Source organism: Eriocheir sinensis, chromosome 32 (genome assembly GCF_024679095.1).
Source record: "Eriocheir sinensis breed Jianghai 21 chromosome 32, ASM2467909v1, whole genome shotgun sequence".
Classification (NCBI taxonomy): domain Eukaryota; kingdom Metazoa; phylum Arthropoda; class Malacostraca; order Decapoda; family Varunidae; genus Eriocheir; species Eriocheir sinensis.
In genome coordinates, this window is record NC_066540.1 from 16,568,481 (window position 1) to 16,595,980 (window position 27,500).

At 44.2% G+C, this 27,500-nt stretch overlaps 2 protein-coding genes, 1 long non-coding RNA gene and 1 other non-coding gene across 9 annotated transcripts in view; 3 read left to right on the forward strand and 1 right to left on the reverse strand.

Annotated features, from left to right (window-relative positions):
• The window catches only part of LOC127006444 (uncharacterized), a 19,998-nt gene extending 6,303 nt beyond the window's left edge, over positions 1-13,695 (reverse strand). The window contains 9 exon segments of the mRNA XM_050876396.1: positions 1-90; positions 852-1,049; positions 1,772-3,383; positions 3,385-3,687; positions 3,721-3,767; positions 3,905-4,225; positions 4,386-4,487; positions 4,682-4,899; positions 13,448-13,695. The exon segment at positions 1-90 is cut by the window's left edge and continues 51 nt beyond it. Coding sequence (XP_050732353.1) covers positions 1-90; positions 852-1,049; positions 1,772-3,383; positions 3,385-3,687; positions 3,721-3,767; positions 3,905-4,225; positions 4,386-4,487; positions 4,682-4,899; positions 13,448-13,667 — 3,111 coding nt within the window. The 5' untranslated portion in view covers positions 13,668-13,695.
• LOC127006295 (uncharacterized) lies at positions 8,794-10,410 on the forward strand. Of its 4 annotated transcripts, none has more exons than XR_007759387.1 (3): positions 8,794-9,086; positions 9,390-9,472; positions 10,083-10,410. It is a non-coding gene; the product is annotated as an uncharacterized LOC127006295 (long non-coding RNA). The 4 variants fall into 4 exon arrangements; XR_007759389.1 differs by having other exon boundaries at positions 10,237-10,410; XR_007759388.1 differs by having other exon boundaries at positions 8,794-8,932.
• A 5,956-nt stretch (positions 13,696-19,651) lies between the features above and the next one.
• On the forward strand, positions 19,652-19,722 carry Trnag-gcc (transfer RNA glycine (anticodon GCC)). The gene has a single exon. It is a non-coding gene; the product is annotated as a tRNA-Gly (tRNA).
• A 6,220-nt stretch (positions 19,723-25,942) lies between these two features.
• Positions 25,943-27,500, forward strand: part of LOC127006296 (DENN domain-containing protein Crag-like) — a 43,974-nt gene continuing 42,416 nt past the window's right edge. For all 3 annotated transcript variants that reach the window (XR_007759391.1, XR_007759392.1, XM_050876010.1), the window contains exons 1-2: positions 25,943-26,038; positions 26,961-27,140. Coding sequence is in view for 1 of the 3 variants with exons in the window: in XM_050876010.1 (XP_050731967.1) it covers positions 26,969-27,140 (172 nt within the window). In the remaining 2 variants the exon portion in view is untranslated. The remainder of the gene's footprint in view (positions 26,039-26,960; positions 27,141-27,500) is intronic.

Sequence of the window (27,500 nt, forward strand, 5' to 3'; positions counted from 1 at the left end):
GCCGCCCACCTCCTCGTGTACGGTGCCCACTACGCTAACCTGGTGCAGCGGCCCAGCGCGGAACGTACCATTGCTGTAACTTTTATATACCTGCAAGGAAAGGGAGATGCGGTGGGTGAGTAGGGATCTGGGGGAGGTTGAAGGAGGGTGTGTGAGGGTCTGGGGGAAAGGGAAAGGCATGGGTGAGGAGAGTAAGGGTGTAGTGGGGTGGGTAGTAGATGTTGTAGGTGAGTGAGGATGTGAATGAGTATGTTAGGGTGCTAGTATCTCACTCCTCTCTCCCTTTACTAATCCTCCATGCTCTCTCTCTCTTCCTCTACCCTTCCTAACTGGCCTATCTCTCACTCCTCTCTCCTTTCACTAATCCTCCATGCTCTCACTCTTCCTCTACCCTTCCTAACTGGCCTATCTCTCACTCCTCTCTCCTTTCACTAATCCTCCATGCTCTCTCCCTCTTCCTAACTGGCCTATCTCTCACTCCTCTCTCCTTTCACTAATCCTCCATGCTCTCTCCCTCTTTCTCCCTCTACCCTTCCTAACTGGCCTATCTCTCACTCCTCTCTCCCTTCACTAATCCTCCATGCTCTCTCCCTCTTTCTCCCTCTACCCTTCCTAACTGGCCTATCTCTCACTCCTCTCTCCTTTCACTAATCCTCCATGCTCTCTCCCTCTTTCTTCCTCTTCCCTTTCTCTCTCTCCCTCCCCCTTTTTCTCTCCCTCCCTCATTTCGTCCCTGTGCTAATCCCTCAAGCTCTCTCACTCTTTCTTCCTCTACCCTTCTCTCTCTCTCTCTCTGCCCCACTTCCCTCCATCCCTTTTTCTCTCCCCCTCTCTCTCCCTCCCTCCCTCACCTCATCCCTGTACTTCTCCATGGTGAAGGTCTCCAGGTCCGAGTTCCTGCCGATGTGTCCGATCACCCCTGCCTTGACAAAGAGGTTGGGGTGTGTCTCGGCCATGTAGTCCAGTAGGTCCGGCATGTAGCGCGCGGCATTGTGCACGATGCCGCAGACGTGGTGGGCGTACCCGGCCTCGTCCTCGGAGAATACGACCTGCAGGGGGGAGGGAGGAGGAGGTTAGGTTAGGTTAGGTTAGGGTGTGGGTGGGTACATGTTTTTTTGTTTTCCATCAAAGAAAACAGCTCAGGGGCAACAAAGAGTGCAAAAAGTGTTTGTTCGTGTATGTGTGCGTATGTGTGTGTGTTTTTTTCTTGTATATGTGTATGTGTGTGTGTGTGTGTGGAGGGAATATGGTAGGTTAGGTTAGGTTAGTGTGTGTGTGTTTGTGTGTGTGAGGAGAGTAGACATTTTAGAGTTTGGTTAGGCTGGGAATGGATGACTGACTGACTGACTGACTGACTGACTGACTGTGTGTGTGTGTGTGTGTGTGTGTGTGTGTGTGTGAGATATAGAGTTTGTAGAGTACATTGTTAGGTTAGCTTGATTAGGTCTGTGAATCTGCATGATTAAAAACTTACTTAAATCAATGGCAAAAAGGAGAGAGATTAGAGCAAGAAATTAAAGAGAGAGGGAGAGAGAGAGAGAGAGAGAGAGAGAGAGAGAGAGAGAGAGAGAGAGAGAGAGAGAGAGAGAGAGAGAGAGAGAGAGAGAGAGAGAGAGAGAGAGAGAGAGAGAGAGAGAGAGAGAGAGAGAGAGAGAGAGAGAGAGAGAGAGAGAGAGAGAGAGAGTTAAGACAAAAGGGAGAAGATAGAGAAAATAAAGAAAAAGAAGAGAAAGTAATGAAGAGAGAGAGAGAGAGAGAGAGAGAGACCCACCTGCAGGAACTCTTGTGCCAGCTGCTCTTGGTCCTGGGGGCTGAGGGTCGCCAGCTGGTCTTGGTACAGGTGGAGCACCGTCGCCCCGCCGTTGGGGTAGGTTTCCACGTGGATGAACCGCCCATACCGACACGCCTCCAGCCCCGGCGCCCCGGCTCCAGCAGGGGGGCGGGGCAGTGACACATGCCTGGTCCCGAAGTCCAACTTAGGGAACACTGGGGGTGGGCATTGGTGCGGGGCGGTGGCAGGGCCGGCGGTGGTGGGCGTGGAGGGCGGGGCGTGGTGGTGGGGGCGGGGCTCGGCCTTGTCGCGGCGGCACTGCACCCCAATGTTGTATCGCTTGGTCTTGCTGCGTTTGTAACACTTGGGGCACTCCCGCCGCCGTGCCCCGGACGACGACGACGACGCTGCCGGGGTGGAGCTGGCCGGGGTGTTGCTGCTGGTACTGCTCTGCCGGGGCCGGTGGTGCGTGCTGCTGCTGGGGCTGACGGTGGTGGTGGTCGTGGTGGTGATGTCCTCGCTGACCTGGGGCTTCTCTGGTATCGGGGCCGGGGCGGGGCTTGTGGTTGGGGCCGGGGCTGCCGCTGCCACACTGCTGCCTTTTTCTACCTTGTCCCCACCTTGACTGGCATCCTTTTCAGGGCTGCCCTTTGCCCCGCCCCGGGCAGGTTCCGTGAGGGCCATGGGGCGCTGGTCCTCTGAGCAGCGGCGGGGCGTGGTGGGGCCCTCACTGCCAGACTCAATCTCCTCTCGGCGGGGCAGGGCTGGAGTGTCGAGGCCCCGCGGGGCGTCACTTTTCTTGGAGGAGGTTGGGGGCTTCCTGAGGGTGGAGGTCTTGATGTAGGACTCCCCACGGTGCAGGGGTGGAGTTGGGGGCTCCTCCTCCCGGGGCGGGTCAGCCTCCCCTTCAGGGCGGGTGCGGGCGGGGCCGGTGTAGATGGTGGTGTCGCCTTCCTCGGCAAACTTGCACAGCTCGTCCAGCACCTCACTCTTGAAGTCCAGCTTGGGAGCCACTGCCGCCGTCGCCGCCGCTGCTGCCTGGGGCTGGGGCTGGGGCTCCTCCGGGGTATCACTGGTGCTGCTAGTGCTGGTGGGGGCAGCATCCTCGTCTGCCGGGGCTGGCGTGGGGCGAGGCGCCGGGGCCTCAGGCTTGTGGTCGGGGGACAAGTCACTGCCGTCGTCAAAGCCACTCTCGGCTGTGTCGTGCCCCTCGCCCCCCGCCCCGGCCCCGCCTCGCCCCTCCAGGCCCTCCTCCTCACTGAACCGCCGCAGCTTTTCAGCCGAGGGTGGGATGGTGACTGGGCGGGGCGGGGCAGCCTCTGGGGTCAGGATGGGGGAAGGCGTGGGGCAGGGGACGGGACGAGACTTGTGTCGCACAGCAGGGTCAGGCCGCCACCGGGGCAGGGGCAGGTCCATGGGAGACCGGGGCCGGGGCCTGGGGGTGGGTGGGGCCGTCCGGGGGACAGCGAGGGGCTGACTGGCCCGGGGGGAGCGGGGCGGGGGTGGTGATAGCACTTCCAACTTGAGAGAATTGGTGGGTGACAGAATTGCCGGCACCTCCACCCTGGGGCTGCGGGGCGGGGCGGGGCTGGGGGAGGGATGGGGCTGCGGGCCCTGGTAGGGGGCAGGGGAGGGAGGAGCGGGAGGAGGAGGGGGAGCCAAACTGAGGTGACGGGGACTTGGGGCACTCAAAGGTACAGTCCGGCAGGGGTGAGGGGGTGTCCCGCTCAGGGGGTTCCTCCCCCGGTGGGGCCGGCGGGTCTGGGGCTGTGGGGGGGCCAGGGGCCTGAGATTCACTGGGGGGTGAGGCATGGGGGGCCGCCTGATGGGGTGGTGTGGCGGGGCCCTGGGGCAGTGGCGGGGTGCCTGGGGAGACTGGTGGGGAGGAAGGGGTGGGGTGGGAGGGGCGGGGTGGACTGCCCCTCCGTTAACCTGTGGTGTGTGTTTACCCCACTGCTGAGGGGGTCTGGGGGCAGCCCCTCCATGCCAGGAGAGGCTGGGGGGGGAGGGGAGGCCGGGGCCAGGAGCATGGTGGAGGAGGGGGACTTGGGCGGGGGAGGGGGTATTTCAGGGGAGCGGGGCGGGGGCTCCGGGGGCCAGGAGGGACTGCATGAGGGCTCAGCCGGGGGGGACTGTGGGGGGCTGGCCAGGCGGACAGGTGTGGGGGCGTAGAGGGGGGAGGAGGGGGTGCAGAGGGGCATGGGGGTGGAGGGGAAGGGGCGAGGATGACGAGGGGGGCAGAGAAGGGCTGGGGGGTGAGGTGGAGCCTAGCGGGGCGTGTGGGGGCACCCTGGGGGGCTCCTGAGGGTGGGGGTGGAGGGGGTGGCCGGTGCGTGGGTGGTGGGGTGGCGAGGGGGTGAGGGAGAGGGAGTCAGAGGAGTCCCCCCCGTCAGATGAGGACCCCAGGTGGTTTCTAGGGGGAAGCCGCAGGGGTGGGGGGGTGAAGCTTCTCTCCTGAGGGGGGGGAGGGGAAGGAGAAGGAAAGGGGAGGGAAAAAGAGAGAGCATTAGTATTTCATCCTATCAATAACACTATTACCATTACCCTCATTACTACCAAGACTATCCCTATCCTGACTATCATTCACTATCCCTATCCTCACTTTCGTCAGTACCTGTCCGTGGTCGGGGGTGTTTCCGCCGCTTCCACCGCTTCCGCTCTCGCCGTCGCCTCCGCCGCGCCACCTCAGAATGGTCTCACCCCCTCGCTCCTTGTCCTGGGGGGGTGAAGAAGGGGGGGGGTAGATAATGGGGGGTAATGTAGTGGTTGTATATTTCTGTCTACTTTAATTTTTTTTCTCTCTAATTTACTTCCAATTTCTCTCTCTCTATCTTTATCTTTCTTTCCCTTCTATTAATCTATTCCCTTATTTCCTCTCTCTCTCTCTCTCTCTCTCTCTCTCTCTCTCACCCTGTGCCTGTGTTTCTTGGTGTGTCCGCGCTCTCGCTCTCTCTCCCTCTCCCGGTGCTTCTTCTTCTTGTGGTGGTGGTGATGGTGGTGGTGGTGGTGGTGGCGGGGGTGGTGGCGGGCGGGGTGGTGGTGGTGGCGGTGGTGGTGACGCGGGTGGTGGTGGTGGTGGTGATCGCTGGTGTCTAGTGGTCCAGACTCGGCTGTGCAAAGTGGAGGTTCTGAAGGGGAGGGAAGGAAGGCGAGGGAGGGATTTTAATGAAGGGTCTCTTTAAAATCTCATCCCACTTTCTAATGCAAGAGTTAGCAACCAGTATCTTAGCCGTGTCGTGAGTTTAATAACACTTTTAATATTTCTCCACCGCATATATAACTTAACCTGTATAATATCTTGAGGAAATATCACTATAGAGTCACCATAGAACATTAATATTAGAGGAAGTATGACTAATCTGAGGATACTAAGGAAGGGATGAGTGATTTAACCCAGTAGCTGCGGGGACCATGTTTCTTAATGGTCCCTCTAAGCGAGATGAATGAGAAAAAATCATCACTCACGCAAACCATTTCATAATATATATAAACGCATTTGTGATCAGTTTATGCATCATTGGTTAGATACAAAAAAAAGGAACTTGGTGTAGAAATGAGACTGAAACCTTAACAAATGCATCAAAATCTATGGGAAAAAGTGTCATTTGTCTACCTCGAGGAATGCTATAGTGGAATTAACACACACACACACACACACACACACATAAAAAATAATAAAAAAAGGAAATTGGCTTAGAAAAGACTGAAACCTTAACAAATGCATCAAAATCTATCGGAAAAAGTGTTATTTGTCTACCTTGAGGTATACTATAGTGGAATTAACACACACACACACACACACACACACACACACACACATAAAAAATAATAAAAAAGGAAATTGGCTTAGAAAAGACTGAAACCTTAACAAATGCATCAAAATCTATGGGAAACAGTGTTATTTGTCTACCTTGAGGAACACTAGTGGAATTACAGAGGTTTACAGAGATAGTTCATGGGGGTGAAAGAAAAAGGGAATAGAAGGTTTGTTAAAAAATTGATTGACAAAAGAGATGATGTCTGCGAGGGAGGGGGAACTGAGGGGGAAAGAATGGATTGCAGGACTAAGTTCAAAAAATGGTGGAATTACAGAGATTTACAGAATTACCGTATAGTTTATGGGGATGGAAAAAAGGGAGGAGGTGGTTTAAGAATTGATTGACATAAGAGATGATGTCCGTGTGTGTGTGGGGGGGAGCAGGGGGGGAGGGGCGGAAAGAATGGATTGCAGGGCTAAAATTATGAAGAAACAATATTGAAAGAAATCAGAGGAAAAAAAAATAAAAGACATGACTATTCCTCCCTATCCTCCTCATTATCACTCACATCCCTATCCTCATTATCACCCTATCCTCACCATCACTCACTATCTCTATCCTCATTATCATCTGTAGGGAATAGATACGATATTGGTTACAACACACACAAAAAACATGAATTTGGTGAAGATATGATTGATACAGGATTAAAATATAGAAAATGTGTTGTGTTACTATGTTGAGGGAAACTGAGCTGGAACTCCATAATCTACACATAATTGTTAATATTTTTGCCCTTCGAAATCTGGTTCACCAACGAAAAACTACAAATTCGCCACAGGAAAATATCTATAATCTTTCCCATACTCAAAATCATTTACTGTCAATGTTTTTTTAATAATCTCTAAATCAAGTGTGTGTTGTGTTTCCACCTCCAAGAATATTAGAGTGGAATTTCATTGACATTTAATTTCCTTCAGAGTATTTGTCCTTTTATGGTTATGCTGGTGCTGTGTGTGTGTGTGTGTGTGTGTGTGTGTGTGTGTGTGTGTAAGGTATGATAAGGTAAAGGATGGAAAAGGAAGGGAAGGGAAAGGAAGGAAAGGGAAGGAAAGTATATGGAAGGGATGGGAAGGGAAAGGAAGGAAAGGAAAGGGAAGGAAAGTATATGAAAAGGATAGGGAGGAGAGGGGAGGGAAGGGATGAGGAGGAAAGGAAAGGAAAGGAAAGGAAGAGAAAGAAAAGGAAAGAGAAAGTAAGGTAAGGTAGTTTAAGGTAAAAGAAACAACAAAAACAACAATGAGAGAGAGAGAGAGAGAGAGAGAGAGAGAATGTTGCAGAGTAGGAAAAAATTTTCTTCATGAATGAGTATACTAAAGTTAACCTTGAGAGAGAGAGAGAGAGAGAGAGAGAGAGAGAGAGAAAGTTCCAGAATAGGAAAAATTTATCTTAATGAATGACTACAAGTTAACCTTTGTCTATCAACTTCCTGCAGTGATTAGAGTTCCATGTGTTCCTGCAGTGTTTCTTTATTGTTTCTCTAAGTGTTGAAGATGTAGAGAGCTAATTTGATGTGGGAAATTAACAACATCCAAATATCTATCTAAGTTAACCTTGATTCTTAACGTAATTTGTGTTTCTTGTCTTCTTGTAGTGTTGTAGTGTTTCTGAAAGTGTTAGAGTGGGAAGAAAGTTAAATAATTGTGTAAAATTAACCATATCCAACTGCTATGTATCCTAATCAACCTTCATCTTCTACTTATTTTTGTGTTCTATATGTCCTTGTAGTGTTTCTGAAGTGTTGCAGTGTTGTTATTAGTGTTAGGGTCATAGTAAGTTAATTAAATGTATAAAACTAATCCAATTCAAAAATCTATCTTATTTAATCTTCCATTCTCTAGTAATCATTGTGTTTCTGAAGTGTTGCATGTGTTCTACTAGTGTTTCTTCAGTGTTTCAAGCTTTATATCAAGGGTAGTGAGTGTGGTAGGTGTGTGTTGCAGAGGAGTAAATCTTAAAAGTTCATGAATTTATACTGGTTAACTTTATACAAAACTTATTGGTGTGTTTCTGAAGTGTTGCAGTGTTGTTGTTTAGTGTTTCTGTAAGTGTTAGGGTCATAGAAAGTTAATTAGATGTATAAAACTAACCATATACTTAAATCTATCTTAATTAACCTTTCTAGTAATCATAGTGTTTCTTCAGTGTTGCATGTGTTCTACTAGTGTTTCTTCAGTGTTTCAAGCTTCATATCAAGGGTAGTGTGTGTGGTAGGTGTGTGTTGCAGAGGAGTAAATCTTAAAAGTTCATGAATTTATACTGGTTAACTTTATACAAAACTTATTGGTGTGTTTCTAAAGTGTTGCAGTGTTGTTGTTTAGTGTTTCTGTAAGTGTTAGGGTCATAGTAAGTTACTTAAATGTATAAAACTAACCATATACTTAAATCTATCTTACTTAACCTTTCATTTTCTAGTAATCATAGTGTTTCTTCAGTGTTGTATGTGTTTTACTAGTGTTTCTTCAGTGTTTCAAGCTTCATATCAAGGGTAGTGTGTGTGGTAGGTGTGTGTTGCAGTGGAGTAAATCTTAAAAGTTCATGAATTTATACTGGTTAACTTTATCGATAACTCATTGGTGTATGTTTCTGAAGTGTTGTAGTGTTTCTGTAAGTGTTAGAAGTTAAATAAATGTATAAAACTAACCATATCTAGAAAGCTACCTTACCTAACCTCGATTCTATACTTATTACTGCATTTCTGTGTGTTTTTAGTCTTCCCTTTGTGTTTCTTTCCTTGGTTAAGTGTTAGGGTGGCAAAAGAAGTAAATGAGATATATAAAATTAACCATATCCAGCAATCTACCCTGACCAGCCTATATTTTCTACTTATTACTGTGTTTCATGTTGCTATAGTGTTCCTGGCTGTCTAGTAAGTGTTGAGGTGTGGGAACCAGGTGAGGAGTTAACTATATACATGAAAACAAGCTTACTTATGTTATTTATGAATCCTGAGCGTCTATAGAGGTTACACAACACTGATATTCTACTTGTGTTTCATGTCTAAAGTGTTCCTGGTCTCCCTAGTAAGTGTTGAGGTGTGGGAACCAGGTAAGGAGTTAACTACATACATAAAAACAAGCTTACTTATGTTATTTATCAACCCTGAGTGCCTATAGAAGTTACACAACACTCATTCTACTTGTGTTTCATGTTGCTATAGAGTTCCTGGTCTCCCTAGTAAGTGTTGAGGTGTGGGAACCAGGTAAGAAGTTAACTATATACATAAAAACAAGCTTACTCATGTTATTTATGAATCCTGAGTGCCTACAGAGGTTACACAACACTGATTTTCTACTTGTGTTTCATATCTAAAGTGTTCCTGGTCTCCCTAGTAAGTGTTGAGGTGTGGGAACCAGGTGAGAAGTTAACTATATACATAAAAACAAGCTTACTTATGTTATTTATGAATCCTGAGTGCCTACAGAGGTTACACAACACTGATTTTCTACTTGTGTTTCATATCTAAAGTGTTCCTGGTCTCCCTAGTAAGTGTTGAGGTGTGGGAACCAGGTAAGGAGTTAACTATATACATAAAAACAAGCTTACTCATGTTATTTATGAATCCTGAGTGCCTACAGAGGTTACACAACACTGATTTTCTACTTGTGTTTCATGTTGCTATAGAGTTCCTGGTCTCCCTAGTAAGTGTTGAGGTGTGGGAACCAGGTGAGGAGTTAACTATATACATAAAAACAAGCTTACTTATTTATCAACCCTGAGTGCCTATAGAGGTTACATAACACTTATATTCAACCTGTGTTTCATATCTAGTGTTCCTGGTCTCCCTAGTAAGTGTTAAGGTGTGGGAACCAGGTAAGGAGTTAACTACATACATAAAAACAAGCTTACTTATGTTATTTATCAATCCTGAGTGTCTATAGAGGTTACACAACACTCATTCTACTTGTGTTTCATGTTGCTATAGTGTTCATGTCTCCCTAGTAAGTGTTAAGGTGTGGGAACCAGGTAAGGAGTTAACTATATACATAAAAACAAGCTTACTTATGTTATTTATCCATCCTGAGTGCCTATAGAGGTTACACAACACTGATTTTCTACTTGTGTTTCATGTCTAAAGTGTTCCTGGTCTCCCTAGTAAGTGTTGAGGTGTGGGAACCAGGTAAGGAGTTAACTATATACATAAAAACAAGCTTTCTCATGTTATTTATCCCCCCTGAGTGCCTACAGAGGTTACACAACACTTATATTCTACTTGTGTTTCATGTCTATAGTGTTCCTGGTCTCCCTAGTAAGTGTTAAGGTGTGGGAACCAGGTAAGGAGTTAACTGTATACATAAAAACAAGCTTACTTATTTATCCATCCTGAGTGCCTATAGAGGTTACACAACACTTATATTCTACTTGTGTTTCATGTCTATAGTGTTCCTGGTCTCCCTAGTAAGTGTTAAGGTGTGGGAACCAGGTAAGGAGTTAACTATATACATAAAAACAAGCTTACTCATGTTATTTATGAATCCTGAGTGCCTACAGAGGTTACACAACACTGATATTCTACTTGTGTTTCATGTCTAAAGTGTTCCTGGTCTCCCTAGTAAGTGTTAAGGTGTGAGAACCAGGTAAGGAGTTAACTACATACATAAAAACAAGCTTACTTATGTTATTTATCCACCCTGAGTGCCAATAGAGGTTACACAACACTGATATTCTACTTGTGTTTCATGTCTAAAGTGTTCCTGGTCTCCCTAGTAAGTGTTAAGGTGTGGGAACCAGGTGAGGAGTTAACTATATACATAAAAACAAGCTTACTTATGTTATTTATCCACCCTGAGTGCCTACAGAGGTTACACAACACTGATTCTACTTGTGTTTCATGTTGCTATAGAGTTCCTGGTCTCCCTAGTAAGTGTTGAGGTGTGGGAACCAGGTGAGAAGTTAACTACATAGTACATAAAAACAAGCTTACTCATGTTATTTATGAATCCTGAGTGCCTGTAGAGCTTAAAATAACAAGTATCAAAAATTATCAATGGTTTAATCTCAATATTGTACATCTATTTCCTATTTCCCTGTGTTTATAGTTTATATATGCCACTAGGTGAAACAATTACTACTACTATTACTACTTTTATTTCTGTTGTTATTTTATTATTATTATTATCATTATTATATCCCCCGAGAAAGGTTGCTATGGTTACAGCCTTGAGTTGACACACACACACCCTAACCCGTCCTTGTCAAAACCTTCCCCAGGTGTAAATATGTGTAAATTAAGCCCCAGAACACACTTGACAGATATAACAAGGTGTCAAAATAACTATCTAGGGTTGACATGCATCCCAGAACCTACCCCCTGTCAGTATTTCAAGCTCCCCCAGGGTTAGAAATACATAAATAAAGCCCCTGGGTCATCTGGATAGGTATAAAAAGTGTAAAATAACTGGCTTTGGTTGACAATTTGACATGCACAAAAAAAAACCTGTCCCCCCTGTTCCCAAGCCCCCTGGTGTTGTGTCAAGCTCCCCTGGGGTTAGAAATACATAAATAAAACACCAGAATACACTAGATATTAAAAGGTGTCAAAATAACCAGCTATGGTTGACAAGCATCCCCTAATCTGCCCTCTGTCAAAACCTGTCCCCCCTGTTTCCAAGCCCCCTGGTGGTGTGTATCACTCCCCCAGGTGTTAATGTCTAAATTAATGAATAGGATCAGCCAGACAGGTGTGAAAAGGTATAAAATAAGAAAGTTTAGTTGACATGCATCCTCAGACACTCCCCCCTGTCAAAACATGTCCCCTGTGTTAAGTGTTTCAAGCTCCCCAGGTGTAAATATATGTAAATAATGTTCAAAAGTGGTCTAAACAGGTGTAGGACAGTCTAAAATGGCAGGACTTCACTTGACATACATCCCTGACCTGCCCCCCTGTCAAAACCTGTCCCCTCTGTTAGTGTTAAAAGCTCCTCCAGGTATAAATATATAAAAATTATGTCCAAATGTGATCTAAACAGGTGTAGGACAGTCTAAAATAGCAGGACTTCGGTTGACACATATCCCTGACCTGCCCCCCTGTCAAAACCTGTCCCCTATGTTTCCAAGTCCCCCTATTAGTGTTTCAAGCTTTCCCAGGTGTAAATAGGAGTAATAGATGCCCCAGGGTCATCTAGATAGGTATAAATAGGTGTAAAATAACTGTTTTTCATTAACATATATCCCCCTGTCAAAATCTTCACCCCCCTCATTCCATGCCCCCCTGGTGGTGTGACTTCCTCCCCCAGGTGTAAATATACGTAAATAACTTCCCAGGGTCAGCCAGAAAGGTTTTAAATGCTGTAAAATAAGAGGCATAGGTTGACAAGCATCCCCAAACTGCCCCCTGTCAAAGTCTGTCCCACTGTTTCCAAGCCCCCCTGCTGGTGTGACTCACTCTCCCAGGTGTTAAGAGTAAATTAACTTGTAGGATAAATTAAACAGGTGTGTGAAGGCATTAATATGTGTAAACTAACTGGCTTTGGTTGACATGTATTCCCCCCCCCCTATCGAAAAGTTCACTCCTTGGTTCCACGCCCCCCTGATGGTGTTTCACGCTCCCCCAGGTGTAAATATGAGTAAATAATGTCCTAGTATCTAATAAAAAGGTTGACATGCATTCCCAAACTGCCCCCTTGTCAAAACCAGTCCCCTCCTGTTTCCAAGCCCCCTGATGGTGTTTCAAGCTCCCCCAGGTGTAAATATCAGTAAATAATGTCCCAGAATGATCTCAATAGGTGAAAATACATGTGAATAAGACAATATAACTGCCCTTGGTTGACATGCATTCCCAAACTGCCCCCTTGTCAAAACCTGTCCCTCCTTGGTTTCACACACCCCTGATGATGTTTCAAGCTCCCCAGGTGTAAATATGAGTAAATAATGTCCAAATGTGATCTAAACAGGTGTAGGACAGTATAAAATGGCAAGACATCGGTTAACATCCATCTCCTGACCTGCCCCCTGTCAAAACCTGTCCCTTCTGTTTCCAAGCCCCCATGGTAGTGTTACAAGCTCCCCCAGGTGTTAAAATTAATAAATAAACCTTAAAAGTGATCTAGACAGGTGAAAATGAGTGTAAATAACTGGCTTTGGTTGACAAGCATTCCCCCCTGTCATAACCTGTCCCCCCATGGTTCCACGCCCCCCTGATGGTGTTTCAAGCTCCCCCAGGTGGTAAAATGAATAAATTAACGTATAGAAGCATATAAACACAAGCATGAAGGCGTAAATAAGTGTAAATAACTGGCTTTGGTTGACACACATTCCCCCCTGTCAAGACCTGTCCCCCCATGGTTCCAAGCCCCCCTGATGGTGTTTCAAGCTTCTCTAGGTGTTAAAATGAATAAGTAATGTCCCAGAATGATGTAAATATGTTTAAATAAGACAAAATAACTGGCTTTGGTTGACACGCATCCCCCCCTGTCAAAACCTGTCCCCCCATGGTTCCACGCCCCCCTGATGGTGTTTCAAGCTCCCCAAGGTGATAAAATGAATAAATAAACCATAAGCGTGATCTAGACAGGTGAAAATAAGCATAAATGAGTGTAAAATAGCTGGCTTTGGTTGACACGCATTCCCCCTTGTCAAAACCTGTCCCCCCATGGTTCCACGCCCCCCTGATGGTGTTTCAAGCTCCCCCAGGTGATAAAATGTATAAATAAACCATAAACGTGATCAAGACAGATGAAAATAAGTGTAAATAACTGGTTTTGGTTGACACGCATTCCCCCCATGTCAAAACCAGTCCCCCCATGGTTCCACGCCCTCCCGATGGTGTTTCAAGCTTCCAAATGTGTTAAAGTGAATAAATAATGCATGAAAGTTATCTAAATAGGTGAAAATAAGTTTAAATAAGGCAAAATCGCACCTGGCGTAAAACTCGAAGCCATGTTATGCGCGCTATCGCTGGTGGCGGGCATGCTCTGGTCCCACGTGCCCGGAAAGTTCCTGCGCCGCCCTGCTGAGCCTCCGCCGGGCGCCGCCTCTGCCGCCTTGACAGGGGCCCCGGTGAGTCCCTCCTCGGCAGGGGTTGGCAGGGGAGCGGCGGGAGGAGGCGACACACGTCCGTCCCCCTCCGTCGCCGCCATAACACTGAGTCCCGGATGCACCGTTGCCAGATTCCTGCAACGGTGCCAAATCATCGTACTCGCCCTCTCATATTTCACGTTTTTTGACCCACAGCGACAACCAAAATCCATGAATAATTGAGGGTGTCGATAAATAGTTTAGTTGAATATCGTAAGTTATGTGGGGTGTCAGTCTTTGCCCCGGAACCGATAAAGACAGTGTTCCGAGTACGATAATCTGGCAACGTTGTATTCTCACCCCCAAAACATCGTATTTACCGGTTTTTGACGCTTAACGATTCCTAATGGACATGAGGAATTTACGATTTTAAGGAAGAATATACATTAATCTCGTTATTAGGGCGCAGGAGACATTTTTTTGGCGGGAAATCGGTGAATATAAGCGGGTGAGTAAGACGATCTGGCACCCTCGCCCGGACGTGCTTTGGCGCCGCGGCCGACAGATGGCGTTCGCGTCGACGCTGCTGTACTTCCTTTATCACGCAAAAATAATAATAATGACGCTAATAAATTAATAATACTAATAATAACTAATAATGACAGTAATGAGTAATGATTCAGGTATATATTAGTGAGGATGATGCAAGCTATGGCCATGCGTAGATGCGTACCCTATGACCCCAACTTCTTCACCTATAATAATAATAATAATAATAATAATAATAATAATAATAATAATAATAGCGATGAGTTAGAAGTGTTATTATTTGTGATGATTATTATGTGCGTACGTATATATAATAATTAAGGGTCAATGAACGTGACGGAGATAATTAATTCTTTACCTGTAATAATAATAATAATAATAATAATAATAATAATAATAATAATAATAATAATAATAATAATAATAATAATAATAATAATAGCGATGAGTTAGAAGTGTTATTATTTGTGATGATTATTACGTGCGTACGTATATATAATAAGGGTCAATGAACGTGACGGAGATATGAGCACTAAGGCCACGCGCAGCTAATTTTAGTAATAATAGGAAAATAATAAGAATAAGAAAACATAATAATAATAAACGTAATATATATATATGAACAATTTTTTCCTTATCGTACATATATTAATTTTTTTAGCCCTTCCATATCATACGTCAACCTTCCCTTCCCTTCCCTTATCATAATTTTCCTTTTTTCACTCTTATATTCTTTGTTTTTAGTTCATTCTCGTTCTTCTTATTCTTGTTTCGCTAATATATATATCACCCTCAAAGCCTTCTATATATACCTTCGAGTCCTTCCATTATCCATCAATTTTAACCTTCCCTTCCTTCCCTTATGATAATTTCCCCTTTTTCACTAATATATTCCTTGTTTCTGTAGTTCATTCTCGTACTTCTTATTCTTGTTTCGATAATTTGTCACCCTCAAAGCCTTCTATATATACCTTCGAGCCCATCATCCATCAATTTTAACCTTCCCTTCCCTTCCCTTATCATAATTTCCCCTTTTTCACTAATAGTTCATTCTCGTACTTCTTCTTATTCTTGTTTCTCTTATATATATCACCCTCAAAGCCTTCTATATATACCTTCGAGCCCATCATCTATCAATTTTAACCTTCACTTATCATAATTTTCCTTTCTTCACTAATATATTCCTTGTTTCTGTAGTTCATTCTCGTACTTCTTCTTCTTGTTTCGATAATTTGTCATATCCTATACCTTCTATATCTCCAGTTCCAAGCCCACCATTGCGTCTCTTCCCTCTCCAGCCTTCTTATCTCCCTCAACTGTCACGATAATAACTGTTCTTTCAAATCTCCAGCCTCCCGCTCTCTCCCTCCCGCCCCCGCTCGCCCTCTTCTTCCCTCTCTTCACCCGCCCCGCACTTTGCAGCCCCAACGGTTTTAATGCAAGAATATTAAGTCTGTGGAGGCGTCTGAGCTCCCATGGCATTAACCTGTCTTCATAAATTATCACTTGCGCACAAAACAGTCCATGAAATCCCAATGCAGCTTTTAATATAGAAGATTTTACCAGGCTTGTATATTATCTTAGCGGCTAGCCCGATATATCTGTCTACCGATCTATCTGTCATTCATTAAGTCCATATACTCATAAACTATCACTAAGCTCACAAAACACTCCATGAAAACCCAATGCAGCTTTTAATATATAAGATTTTACCAGGCTTTTATATATATCTTGCGGCTAGCCCGATATATCTGTCTACCGATCTCTCTGCCATTAAGTCCATATACTCATAAACTATCACTAAGCTCACAAAACACTCCATGAAAACCCAATGCAGCTTTTAATATATAAGATTTTACCAGGCTTTTATATATCTTAGCTGCTAGCCCGATATATCTGTCTACCGATCTCTCTGCCATTCATTAAGTCCATATACTCATAAACTATCACTAAGCTCACAAAACACTCCATGAAAACCCAATGCAGCTTTTAATATAGAAGCTTTTACCAGGCTTTTATATCTCTTAGCGGCTAGCCCGATATATCTGTCTACCGATCTCTCTGTCATTCATTAAGTCCATATACTCATAAACTATCACTAAGCTCATAAAACACTCCATGAAAACCCAATGCAGCTTTTAATATATAAGATTTTACCAGGCTTTTATATTATCTTAGCGGCTAGCCCGATATATCTGTCTACCGATCTCTCTGTCATTCATTAAGTTCATATACTCATAAACTATCACTAAGCTCACAAAACACTCCATGAAAACCCAATGCAGCTTTTAATATAGAAGCTTTTACCAGGCTTTTATATATCTTAGCGGCTAGCCCGATATATCTGTCTACCGATCTCTCTGTCATTCATTAAGTCCATATACTCATAAACTATCACTAAGCTCATAAAACACTCCATGAAAACCCAATGCAGCTTTTAATATATAAGATTTTACCAGGCTTTTATATTATCTTAGCGGCTAGCCCGATATATCTGTCTACCGATCTCTCTGCCATTCATTAAGTCCATATACTCATAAACTATCACTAAGCTCACAAAACACTCCATGAAAACCCAATGCAGCTTTTAATATATAAGATTTTACCAGGCTTTTATATATCTTAGCTGCTAGCCCGATATATCTGTCTACCGATCTCTCTGTCATTCATTAAGTCCATATACTCATAAACTATCACTAAGCTCATAAAACACTCCATGAAAACCCAATGCAGCTTTTAATATATAAGATTTTACCAGGCTTTTATATTATCTTAGCGGCTAGCCCGATATATCTGTCTACCGATCTCTCTGTCATTCATTAAGTTCATATACTCATAAACTATCACTGAGCTCACAGAACACTCCATGAAAACCCAATGCAGCTTTTAATATATAAGATTTTGGGCTTTTATATATCTTGCGGATAGCCCGATATATCTGTCTACCGATCTCTCTGCCATTCATTAAGTTCATATACTCATAAACTATCACTAAGCTCACAAAACACTCCATGAAATCCCAATGTAGCTTTTAATATAGAACCTTTAACCCGACTTTTATATCTTGAACCAGTCGTAATAGGAGCTAGCCCGATATATATGTTTACCGATCTCTCTGCCATTCATTAAGCCCATATATACATAAACTATCACTAGGCTCACAAAACACTCCATTAAAACCCAATGGAGCTTTTAATATAGAAGCTTTAACCCGACTTTTATATCTTGAACCAGTCGTAATAGGAGCCAGCCCGATATATATGTCCACCGATCTCTCTGCCATTCATTAAGTCCATATACTCATAAACTATCACTAGGCTCACAAAACACTCCATGAAATCCCAATACAGCTTTTAATATATAAGATTTTACCAGGCTTGTATATATCTTGCGGCTAGCCCGATATATCTGTCTACCGATCTATCTGTCATTCATTAAGTTCATATACTCATAAACTATCACTAAGCTCACAAAACACTCCATGAAAACCCAATGCAGCTTTTAATATAGAAGCTTTTACCAGGCTTTTATATATCTTAGCGGCTAGCCCGATATATCCGTCTACCGATCTATCTGCCATTCATTAAGTCCATATACTCATAAACTATCACTAGGCTCACAAAACACTCCATGAAAACCCAATGCAGCTTTTAATATATAAGATTTTACCAGGCTTGTATATATCTTGCGGCTAGCCCGATATATCTGTCTACCGATCTCTCTGCCATTCATTAAGTTCATATACTCATAAACTATCACTAAGCTCACAAAACACTCCATGAAAACCCAATGCAGCTTTTAATATAGAACCTTTAACCCGACTTTTATATCTTGAACCAGTCGTAATAGGAACTAGCCCGATATATATGTCTACCGATCTCTGCCATTCATTAAGCCCATATATACATAAACTATCACTAAGCTCACAAAACACTCCATTAAAACCCAATACAGCTTTTAATATATAAGATTTTACCAGGCTTTTATATATCTTAGCAGCTAGCCCGATATATCTGTCTACCGATCTCTCTGTCATTCATTAAGTCCATATACTCATAAACTATCACTAAGCTCACAAAACACTCCATGAAATCCCAATGCAGCTTTTAATATATAAGATTTTACCAGACTTTTATATATCTTAGCGGCTATAGCCCGATATATCTGTCCACCGATCTCTCTGTCATTAAGTCCATATACTCATGAACTATCACTAAGCTCACAAAACACTCCATTAAAACCCAATACAGCTTTTAATATAGAACCTTTTACCCGACTTTTATATCTTGAACCAGTCGTAATAGGAGCTACCCCGATATATCTGTCCACCGATCTCTGCCATTCATTAAGCCCATATATACATAAACTATCACTAGGCTCACAAAACAGTCCATTAAAACCCAATGCAGCTTTTAATATAGAACCTTTAACCGACTTTTATATCTGAAAACCCGGGTAATCTTCTCTATGGCCTTCGGAAACAGTGTATAATGGGAGCCCGATCCATTTAAATCAATTATAACCGATCTCTCTACCGGGAATGTGCAAGGTAATTCTTCCTATAGGCCTTGAGGTAGGTCTACATGACGTGTGTGAGTGTGGTTGGCGAGAGAGGAAGCACGTACACACGCTGGCTGTTATACCTTATGAACCCCAGACTGCATGACCTTGCCTAACATCCCTTGACGTAACAGAGGAAGGGAATATGCGTTCCTCTCAGACTCAGACGCTTCCACCTTTAATGTTAGTTCCCAAGGCCGAAAAGGAGTTAGTCTTTTTCACGTTCATGTTGCAGAGGAAGGGTCTCACTACCACTAAAGGGAAGGAATTTGGGAAGGGAAGGAAAGGAAGGGAAGGGAAGGAATGGGAAGGGAAGGAATGGGAAGGGAAGGAAGGAAAGGGAAGGAAGGGAAGGGAAGGGAAGGAAAGGAAGGGAAGGGAAGGGATCGAAGGAAAGGAAGGGAAGGAAAGGAAAGGAAAGGATCATTAAATGGGAAGGGAAGGAAAGGAAGGAAAGGAAAGGAATGGGAAGGGAAGGGATCGAAGGGAAGGAAAGGAAAGGAAAGAAAGGGAAGGGAAGGGGGCTTTTAAACTACCCCTAGAAATGCCCCAAACATTTATACGAAAAGCCTTGTCAAATAATTGTGTACGAAAGACTAATCATAGAAGTTATAATTTGACTATATCGTTCGTTTACTTGTCCTGTTTTTTTTATATATATGCCGCTGGGGGAAATAAATTCTAAACTATTATCATTATTATTATTATTATTATTATTATTATTATTATTATTATTATTATTATTATTAAAAGAAAACAAACGCCATAGAAAACACGTACAGTAGAATAATAAATATGTAGTATAACTTTCCTTCTCCTTTGTTGTTTTTACTTGCAACAATAAACTATCAAAAATCCATAAATTCATGTTCTTTTTCTCATTGCTTCCCTGCATTTGTAACTTCCGTAAAAGATGCAATTAATAGACTAAAGCACAAATTAATACGCAAGATAAACAAAAGCGAAATAAAAACAATATAAATTCACCTGTAATCAAGCATCGGTGGTTCAGTGGTAGAATTCTCGCCTGCCACGCGGGAGGCCCGGGTTCGATTCCCGGCCGATGCACAAATCCTTTTAATACCTGATACGCCTCCGTGGTGCAGTGATTAGGGCAATGCTCCCAATCAGGGCTCCATGGAAGGATTTCAAGGGGGTTCATAAAGATTCTAATCATTTCTAAATTTCTTATAATAGAATTAGGAGACACGCGCTCGGAATAAAATCCATACTTAAATGTACACAATCCTTAACACTGAATAACATGTCAGAATTGTTTTACATCAGCTAACGGTGCCAGGCCGGGTGTCAAATTCAAGGCCTATATAAAACATTTGGCCTTTGTTGTAGGGGTCCACAGGTGAAAATTTGGCCCTCGTAGAAGTCCATAGGGGAGAAGTAACCTGGGGCTGAATGAATGGGGATGAATGAATGGGGATGTATGAATGGGGATGAATGAATGGGGATGTATGAATGGGGGATGAATGAATGGGGATGTATGAATGGGGGATGAATGAATGGGGATGTATGAATGGGGATGTATGAATGGGGATGTATGAATGGGGGATGAATGAATGGGGATGTATGAATGGGGGATGTATGAATGGGTATGAATGAATGGGTATGAATGAATGGGGATGAATGAATGGGGATGAATGAATGGGGGTGAATGAATGGGGATGTATGAATGGGGATGAATGAATGGGGATGAATGAATGGGGATGAATGAATGGGGATGAATGAATGGGGGTGAATGAATGGGATGAATGAATGGGGATGAATGAATGGGGATGAATGAATGGGGATGAATGAATGGGGATGAATGAATGGGGATGAATGAATGGGGATGAATGAATGGGGATGAATGAATGGGGGTGAATGAATGGGGATGAATGAATGGAGATGAATGAATGGGGATGAATGAATGGGGATGAATGAATGGGGATTAATGACTGGGGATGAATGAATGGGGCTGAATGAATGGGGATGAATGAATGGGGATGAATGAATGGGGGATGAATGAATGGGGATGAATGAATGGGGATGAATGAATGGGGATGAATGAATGGGGATGAATGAATGGGGATGTATGAATGGGGATGAATGAATGGGGATGAATGAATGGGGGATTAATGAATGGGGATGAATTAATGGGGATGAATGAATGGGGTATCAATTAATGGGTATGAATTAATGGGGATGAATGAATGGGGATGAATGAATGGGGATGAATGAATGGGGATGAATGAATGGGGATGAATGAATGGAGATGAATGAATGGGGGTGAATGAATGAGGATGAATGAATGGGGATGAATGAATGGGGATGAATGAATGGGGATGAATGAATGGGGATGAATGAATGGAGATGATGAATGAATGGGGATGAATGAATGGGGATGAATGAATGGGGATGAATGAATGGGATGAATGAATGGGGATGAATGAATGGGGATGAATGATTGGGGTTGATTGAATGGGGATGAATGAATGGGGATGAATGAATGGGGATGAATGAATGGGGATGAATGAATGGGGATGAATGAATGGGTATGAATGAATGGGGATGAATGAATGGGGAAGAATGAATGGGGATGAATGAATGGGGATGAATGAATGGGGATGAATGAATGGGGGTGAATGAATGGGGATGAATGAATGGGGGTGAATGAATGGGGATGAATGAATGGGGATGAATGAATGGGGATGAATGAATGGGGATGAATGAATGGGGATGAATGAATGGGGATGAATGAATGGGGATGAATGAATGGGGATGAATGAATGGGGTTGAATGAATGGGGATGAATGAATGGGGATGAATGAATGGGGATGATGAATGAATGGGGATGAATGAATGGGGATGAATGAATGGGGATGAATGAATGGGGATGAATGAATGGGGATGAATGAATGGGGATGAATGAATGGGGATGAATGAATGGGGATGAATGAATGGGGATGAATGAATGGTGATGAATGAATGGGGTTGAATGAATGGGGATGAATGAATGGGGATGAATGAATGGGGATGAATGAATGGGGATGAATGAATGAATGGGGATGAATGAAGGGGGATGAATGAATGGGGATGAATGAATGGGGATGAATGAATGGGGGTGAATGAATGGGGATGAATGAATGGGGATGAATGAATGGAGATGAATGAATGGGGATGAATGAATGGGGATGAATGAATGGGGATGAATGAATGGAGATGAAAGAATGGGGATGAATGAATGGGGATGAATGAATGGTGATGAATGAATGGGGATGAATGAATGGGGATGAATGAATGGGGATGAATGAATGGGGATGAATGAATGGGGATGAATGAATGGGGGATGAATGAATGGGGATGAATGAATGGGGATGAATGAATGGGGATGAATGAATGGGGATGAATGAATGGGGATGAATGGGGATGAATGAATGGGGATGAATGAATGGGGATGAATGAATGGGGATGAATGAATGGGGATGAATGAATGGGGATGAATGAATGGGGATGAATTAAAGGGGATGAATGAATGGGGATGAATGAATGGGGATGATTGAATGGGGATGAATGAATGGGGATGAATGAATGGGGATGAATGAATGGGGATGAATGAATGAATGGGGTTGAATGAATGGGGATGAATGAATGGGGATGAATGAATGGGGATGAATGAATGGGGGTGAATGAATGGGGATGAATGAATGGGGATGAATGAATGGGGATGAATGAATGGGGATGAATGAATGGGGATGAATGAATGGGTATGAATGAATGGGGATGAATGAATGGGGATGAATGAATGGGGGATGAATGAATGGGGATGAATGAATGGGGATGAATGAATGGGGGATGAATGAATGGGGATGAATGAATGGGGGATGAATGAATGGGGATGAATGAATGGGGATGAATGAATGGGGGATGAATGAATGGGGGATGAATGAATGGGGATGAATGAATGGGGGATGAATGAATGGGGAATGAATGAATGGGGGATGAATGAGAAAATGAATACAAACGCAGTTATCATAATCTTCCCTCCTGTTTTCTTTCCTGTCCATTGCATCCATAACTCCCATCCTCCTGTAGCTTCCGGAAACGATATGATGCGATAAATCAAAGTAAAAAACAGATAAGATAAACCAACAAGCAATAAAAACACGATGAAACAGGAAAAAAATATATTTAGGCAGGTCGCCCCCTCCCGGTCCCGCTCTACCTCCTTCCTTCCTCGACGTTCTTAGGTGTGCGATAATTACTCCAAAATTACGATTTCCAGATTAGCTCTAGGAGCGTAGATTTATGCTTTCAACCATGCAAAAATATCATTAATAACTGTTTTAATGATAAGTATAGATAATAAATATAGTTGTTTTGCATGGTTGTGACAGCCTTGAGTCAGAAAAAGACATGTATAATGAGCTGAGTACGACAATTGAAGAATGCTGGCCTTCTCATCCAGCGTTTGCAGATGTGCGATACTTACTCCTAAGTACGACCAGCGTATTTAATGTAGATATAGTCTTTCCACTCATAAAGAATATATAAAAAATTAGGCTTGAGGCAAAAAATGATGAAATGATGTTATTAGTGTGGGCATGAAAGACTAGGGTTAAAAAAATAATTATTGTAGGGTCAAACTAGCGTAATTGACATTGATTTATCCCTTCTACTCGTAAAGAATAACTTAAAAATTAACTCTAAGGTGAAAAGTTTAATTGAACGGTGTTATTAGTGTGGGAATCAAAGTTTAGGTTAGAAAAATATATTGGCAAGATGCTGAGTACGATATGGAAAGGCAGGTACCGTTAATTTGAGTACTGGTACCGAAAACTCAAGTACCGGTACCATCCTCGTGTGATGAAGAAGCAGAATCAATTAAGAGTATATGATTGATTGATTGATAATTCCTTGTTGCAGGTAAACAACAAGGGAGAAGGGAGGAACCGTAATACTCTCACTACTGTAATGCTCTTTTGATCCTGTGAGCAGTATATATATAGCGGTTCCAGGGTACGTGGGACCTAATTTTAATGTACCAATGAATTCCTCCAAAATAAATGTAGCTTAATGTTATCTAATACATTACCGTGCCTCAACACTTGATAAAGAATTTTTCATTTGTTTTTTTTTATTTACCAAAGCAATTCACCGCCACTACGTCCATCACCACCATCATCACCACCATCACCACCACCATCACCACCACCACCATCATCATCACCACCACCACCACCACCATCATCACCACCATCGTCACCACCACCACCACCACCACCATCATCACCACCACCACCACCACTACTAACATCACCACCACCACCACCATCACCACTACCACCACCACCATCATCACCACCATCATCACCACCACCATCACCACCATCATCACCACTACCACCACAACCATCACCATCACCACCACCATCACCACCACCACCACCATCATCACCACCACCACCACCATCATCACCACCACCACCACCATCACCACCACCACCACCATCACCACCACCACCACCATCATCACCACCACCACCATCAACCTAGCTAACACATTTTCGAATTACATTATGGAGGAGATTCTGGGATGGGAAAAAAATAAAAAATAGTAACCCAGAGACCAACCTACAATGTCTGCCTAATAAAATACTCCTCGTAGGTAAAGTGGGGAGCATGCGATATATATTGCTGCGCGTTGCGTCGGTGCTCATTTCCGTCTCCTTGACGTTATAAGCCTGAAACTATACCTATACCTTCCAATTTACTTATTTATGTTACTACCAGGGCTTACTTACCTACTTACCTTCACATTCACACCTTGATACTCTCAATAAACTGCATGCGATGTGTTTTGTGTTCCAATTAAGGCACTTCGTTCCACTTAATATTCTGCCTCCATGCTTTTTTTTAATTTTTTTTTACATTGCAGCCTATTCACCGGTAGGCTTCTTCCCGGTGGATCCTGATGGTCGGCCCAAGGCTTCTTCCCGGTGGGTCCTGATGGTCGGCCCAGCCCGTTCTGGCGCGGGCGAGTGTTTATAGTGGCGCCATCTTGCACTGGCTCATGCTGCCCTCCTAGAGCTCATCTTTGATCCTAGAATCTAGATTGATAGGTGGTCTTCTGGACAGCATGTGGGTAGTTTTAAGCCACTCGGCGGCGGCTGCAAAATCCCAGCTTGGTGGCACCGGGCGGGGATCGAACTCGCGTCCTCCTGAACACGGGGCCGTTACACTGACGACTCAGCCACCGCCTCCCGGATGTCCCCCTGTGGTGGTTTTAATGCCTGGTTGATGTGAATAATAGATGTATATATGTATGTGTGTGAGTGTTATTCCCCATGGGGTGATCACATGCTAGACTCGGGACAGTTTGATCGTATATATATTTTACTTTAAGGACTAGTATTTACTCTATCTCTGTATTCATTCCCATCTAGTGCTTGGGCAATGTTCTCCGTCCACACATTTTATTGTCTTATTGTCCAGGGGGAGGTACCGCCCCCTCCCTTGTGGTACTTTCCTTCCTAACATTGTATCTTTTAGTTTCATGGTGCTCCCCACACATGTATTAATGGTTGTATAATGTCCTGCCTGGGGGTTGGGATGGCATGTTCCTCCCTTCTCCCTTGTTGTGCTTTCCTTCCTACCATTGTATCTTTTAAGTTTCATGGTGCTCCCCACACATGTATTAATAGTTGTATAATCACACTCTGTCCTGCCTGGGGGTTGGGATGGCATGTTCCTCCCTTCTCCCTTGTTTACCTGCAACAATAAACTATCAATCAATATGTAGAGTTTTGAGTTGCATAGTGACGAGTGTTTGCTGTGGGGAACTCGTATCCACTAGCCCGGGGACACTTAGAAGGAGCTGTAGAAGGAGTGCAGAGAAGAACGACCAAGCTGGAACTGAAGGAATTGAGCTATGAAGAGAGGTTGAGGAAATTGAAACTACCCACACTATCGTATAGAAGGGCGCGTTACTATGAGTGAGTAAGTTACACCCTCGAGGAGAGCGTTACACCCTGGAGAGAGAGAGAGCGGTACACCCAGAGAGCCCATTTCAACTCTCACTCTGCCCGGGAACAGAACCCAAATCTCTATTCAACTGAAAAATTTCGGTTGCGGGCAGAGTACCTATAAGTCCCCCCCCCCCCAAAAAAAAAATGTAGATCCGCCAATATGTGTGATGACAGCCGGACATCGTGAGGACCATAGTATTGGTACCGGTACCGAGCGAGTACCGGTACCATACCATTTAGCCGGTACCGGTACCACCCAAGAGTACGATAATTTGACCGTCTCTAGGCGACTGTGTGTGTATGTGTGTATGTACGTGTGTGTGTCTCCTCGCAGTGATGGCCTGAACCCAACCCACGAAAAGGTGTGTATTGACCCCTAATGACCCTCTGAACACCTTAATTAACCCCCCGGGACAGGTAGAGGGCGTGAAATGGCGTAGTTGAGGTCCGGTCTGTCCCCTTCGGTCTGTGTGGGGTTCTGTGTTGTTTTTCCTTCTCAATCAATTTCTGGGTCCTGGCTCCCTATTTTGACCTCCCCTTGGGTCACGCGGGGTCAGGGGTCACGTGGCTGCGTCCCCCGGTGTGTGGTGGCGTGGGGGTCAGGGGGATACTATGGGTTTGGGGGTTAAATAAGGGTGTGTGTATGTGTGTGTGTGTGTGTGTCAGTCAGCTGGGCACACACACACACACACACCTGAATAAGTAAGACAATAAGTAAAGTTTCCTGTATTTAAGTAAGTGTGGATAAGTGGAGTGGTCTGAGGTGGAGGATAAGTGGAGTGGTCTGAGGTGGAGGATAAGTGGAGTGGTCTGAGGTGGAGGATAAGTGGAGTGGTCTGAGGTGGAGGATAAGTGGAGTGGTCTGAGGTGGAGATTGTGGAGGATAATTGGAGTGGTCTGAGGTGGAGGATAAGTGGAGTGGTCTGAGGTGGAGGATAAGTGGAGTGGTCTGAGGTGGAGGATAAGTGAAGTGGTCTGAGGTGGAGGATAAGTGGAGTGGTCTGAGGTGGAGGATAAGTGGAGTGGTCTGAGGTGGAGGATAAGTGGAGTGGTCTGAGGTGGAGGATAAGTGGAGTGGTCTGAGGTGGAGGATAAGTGAATTGGTCTGAGGTGGAGGATAAGTGGAGTGGTCTGAGGTGGAGTAAAGAGTGGGTAAAAGAGAGATCAATTTCAGGTGTAAGAGGCATCTTGATACTACTACTACTACTACTTCTACTACTATTACTACTACTACTACTACTACTACTACTACAACCTAAACCCCCCTTTCCCCCCCCCCCCCAGGCAATGCGATGGAGGACAGACGAGTGGCGGAATACTTCGTGGTGGCGGGGTTGCCGGAAAACCCCAAACCCCTGGCGGACTTCTCCTGCGACGGGGCCACCCTCAAGTCCACCCACAACCTCCCGCCCATCACCGACCTCTCCGTCATCAACCGCTCGCTGGGGGAGGTGGTGCCCGATGGTGGGTATTGGGGGGGGGGGGAGTAATGTTGGATGGGGTGATAGGGTATGTGGGTATGGTCATAGAGGGATGATGTGTATATGTAATGCTGGGTTAAGTTAAGTATATATGGTATGTACACAGCATCACAAAAGTATGTAAGTATTCTAAGTAGGTAACACAATACTTATACCTACTTTTGTGATCCTGTGTACATTCCATACTTAAATTAAGCTTCTGGTATTACGTATGGGGTGGTGGTGATGTGTATAGGGGTGGTGATGACAGGGTAGAGAGTGGTGATGGTGGTGGTGATGAGGTTAATGGTAGGGTAGGATGGTAGTGATGGTGTTGATGCAGTTTGGAGTTTGGTGATGGAGT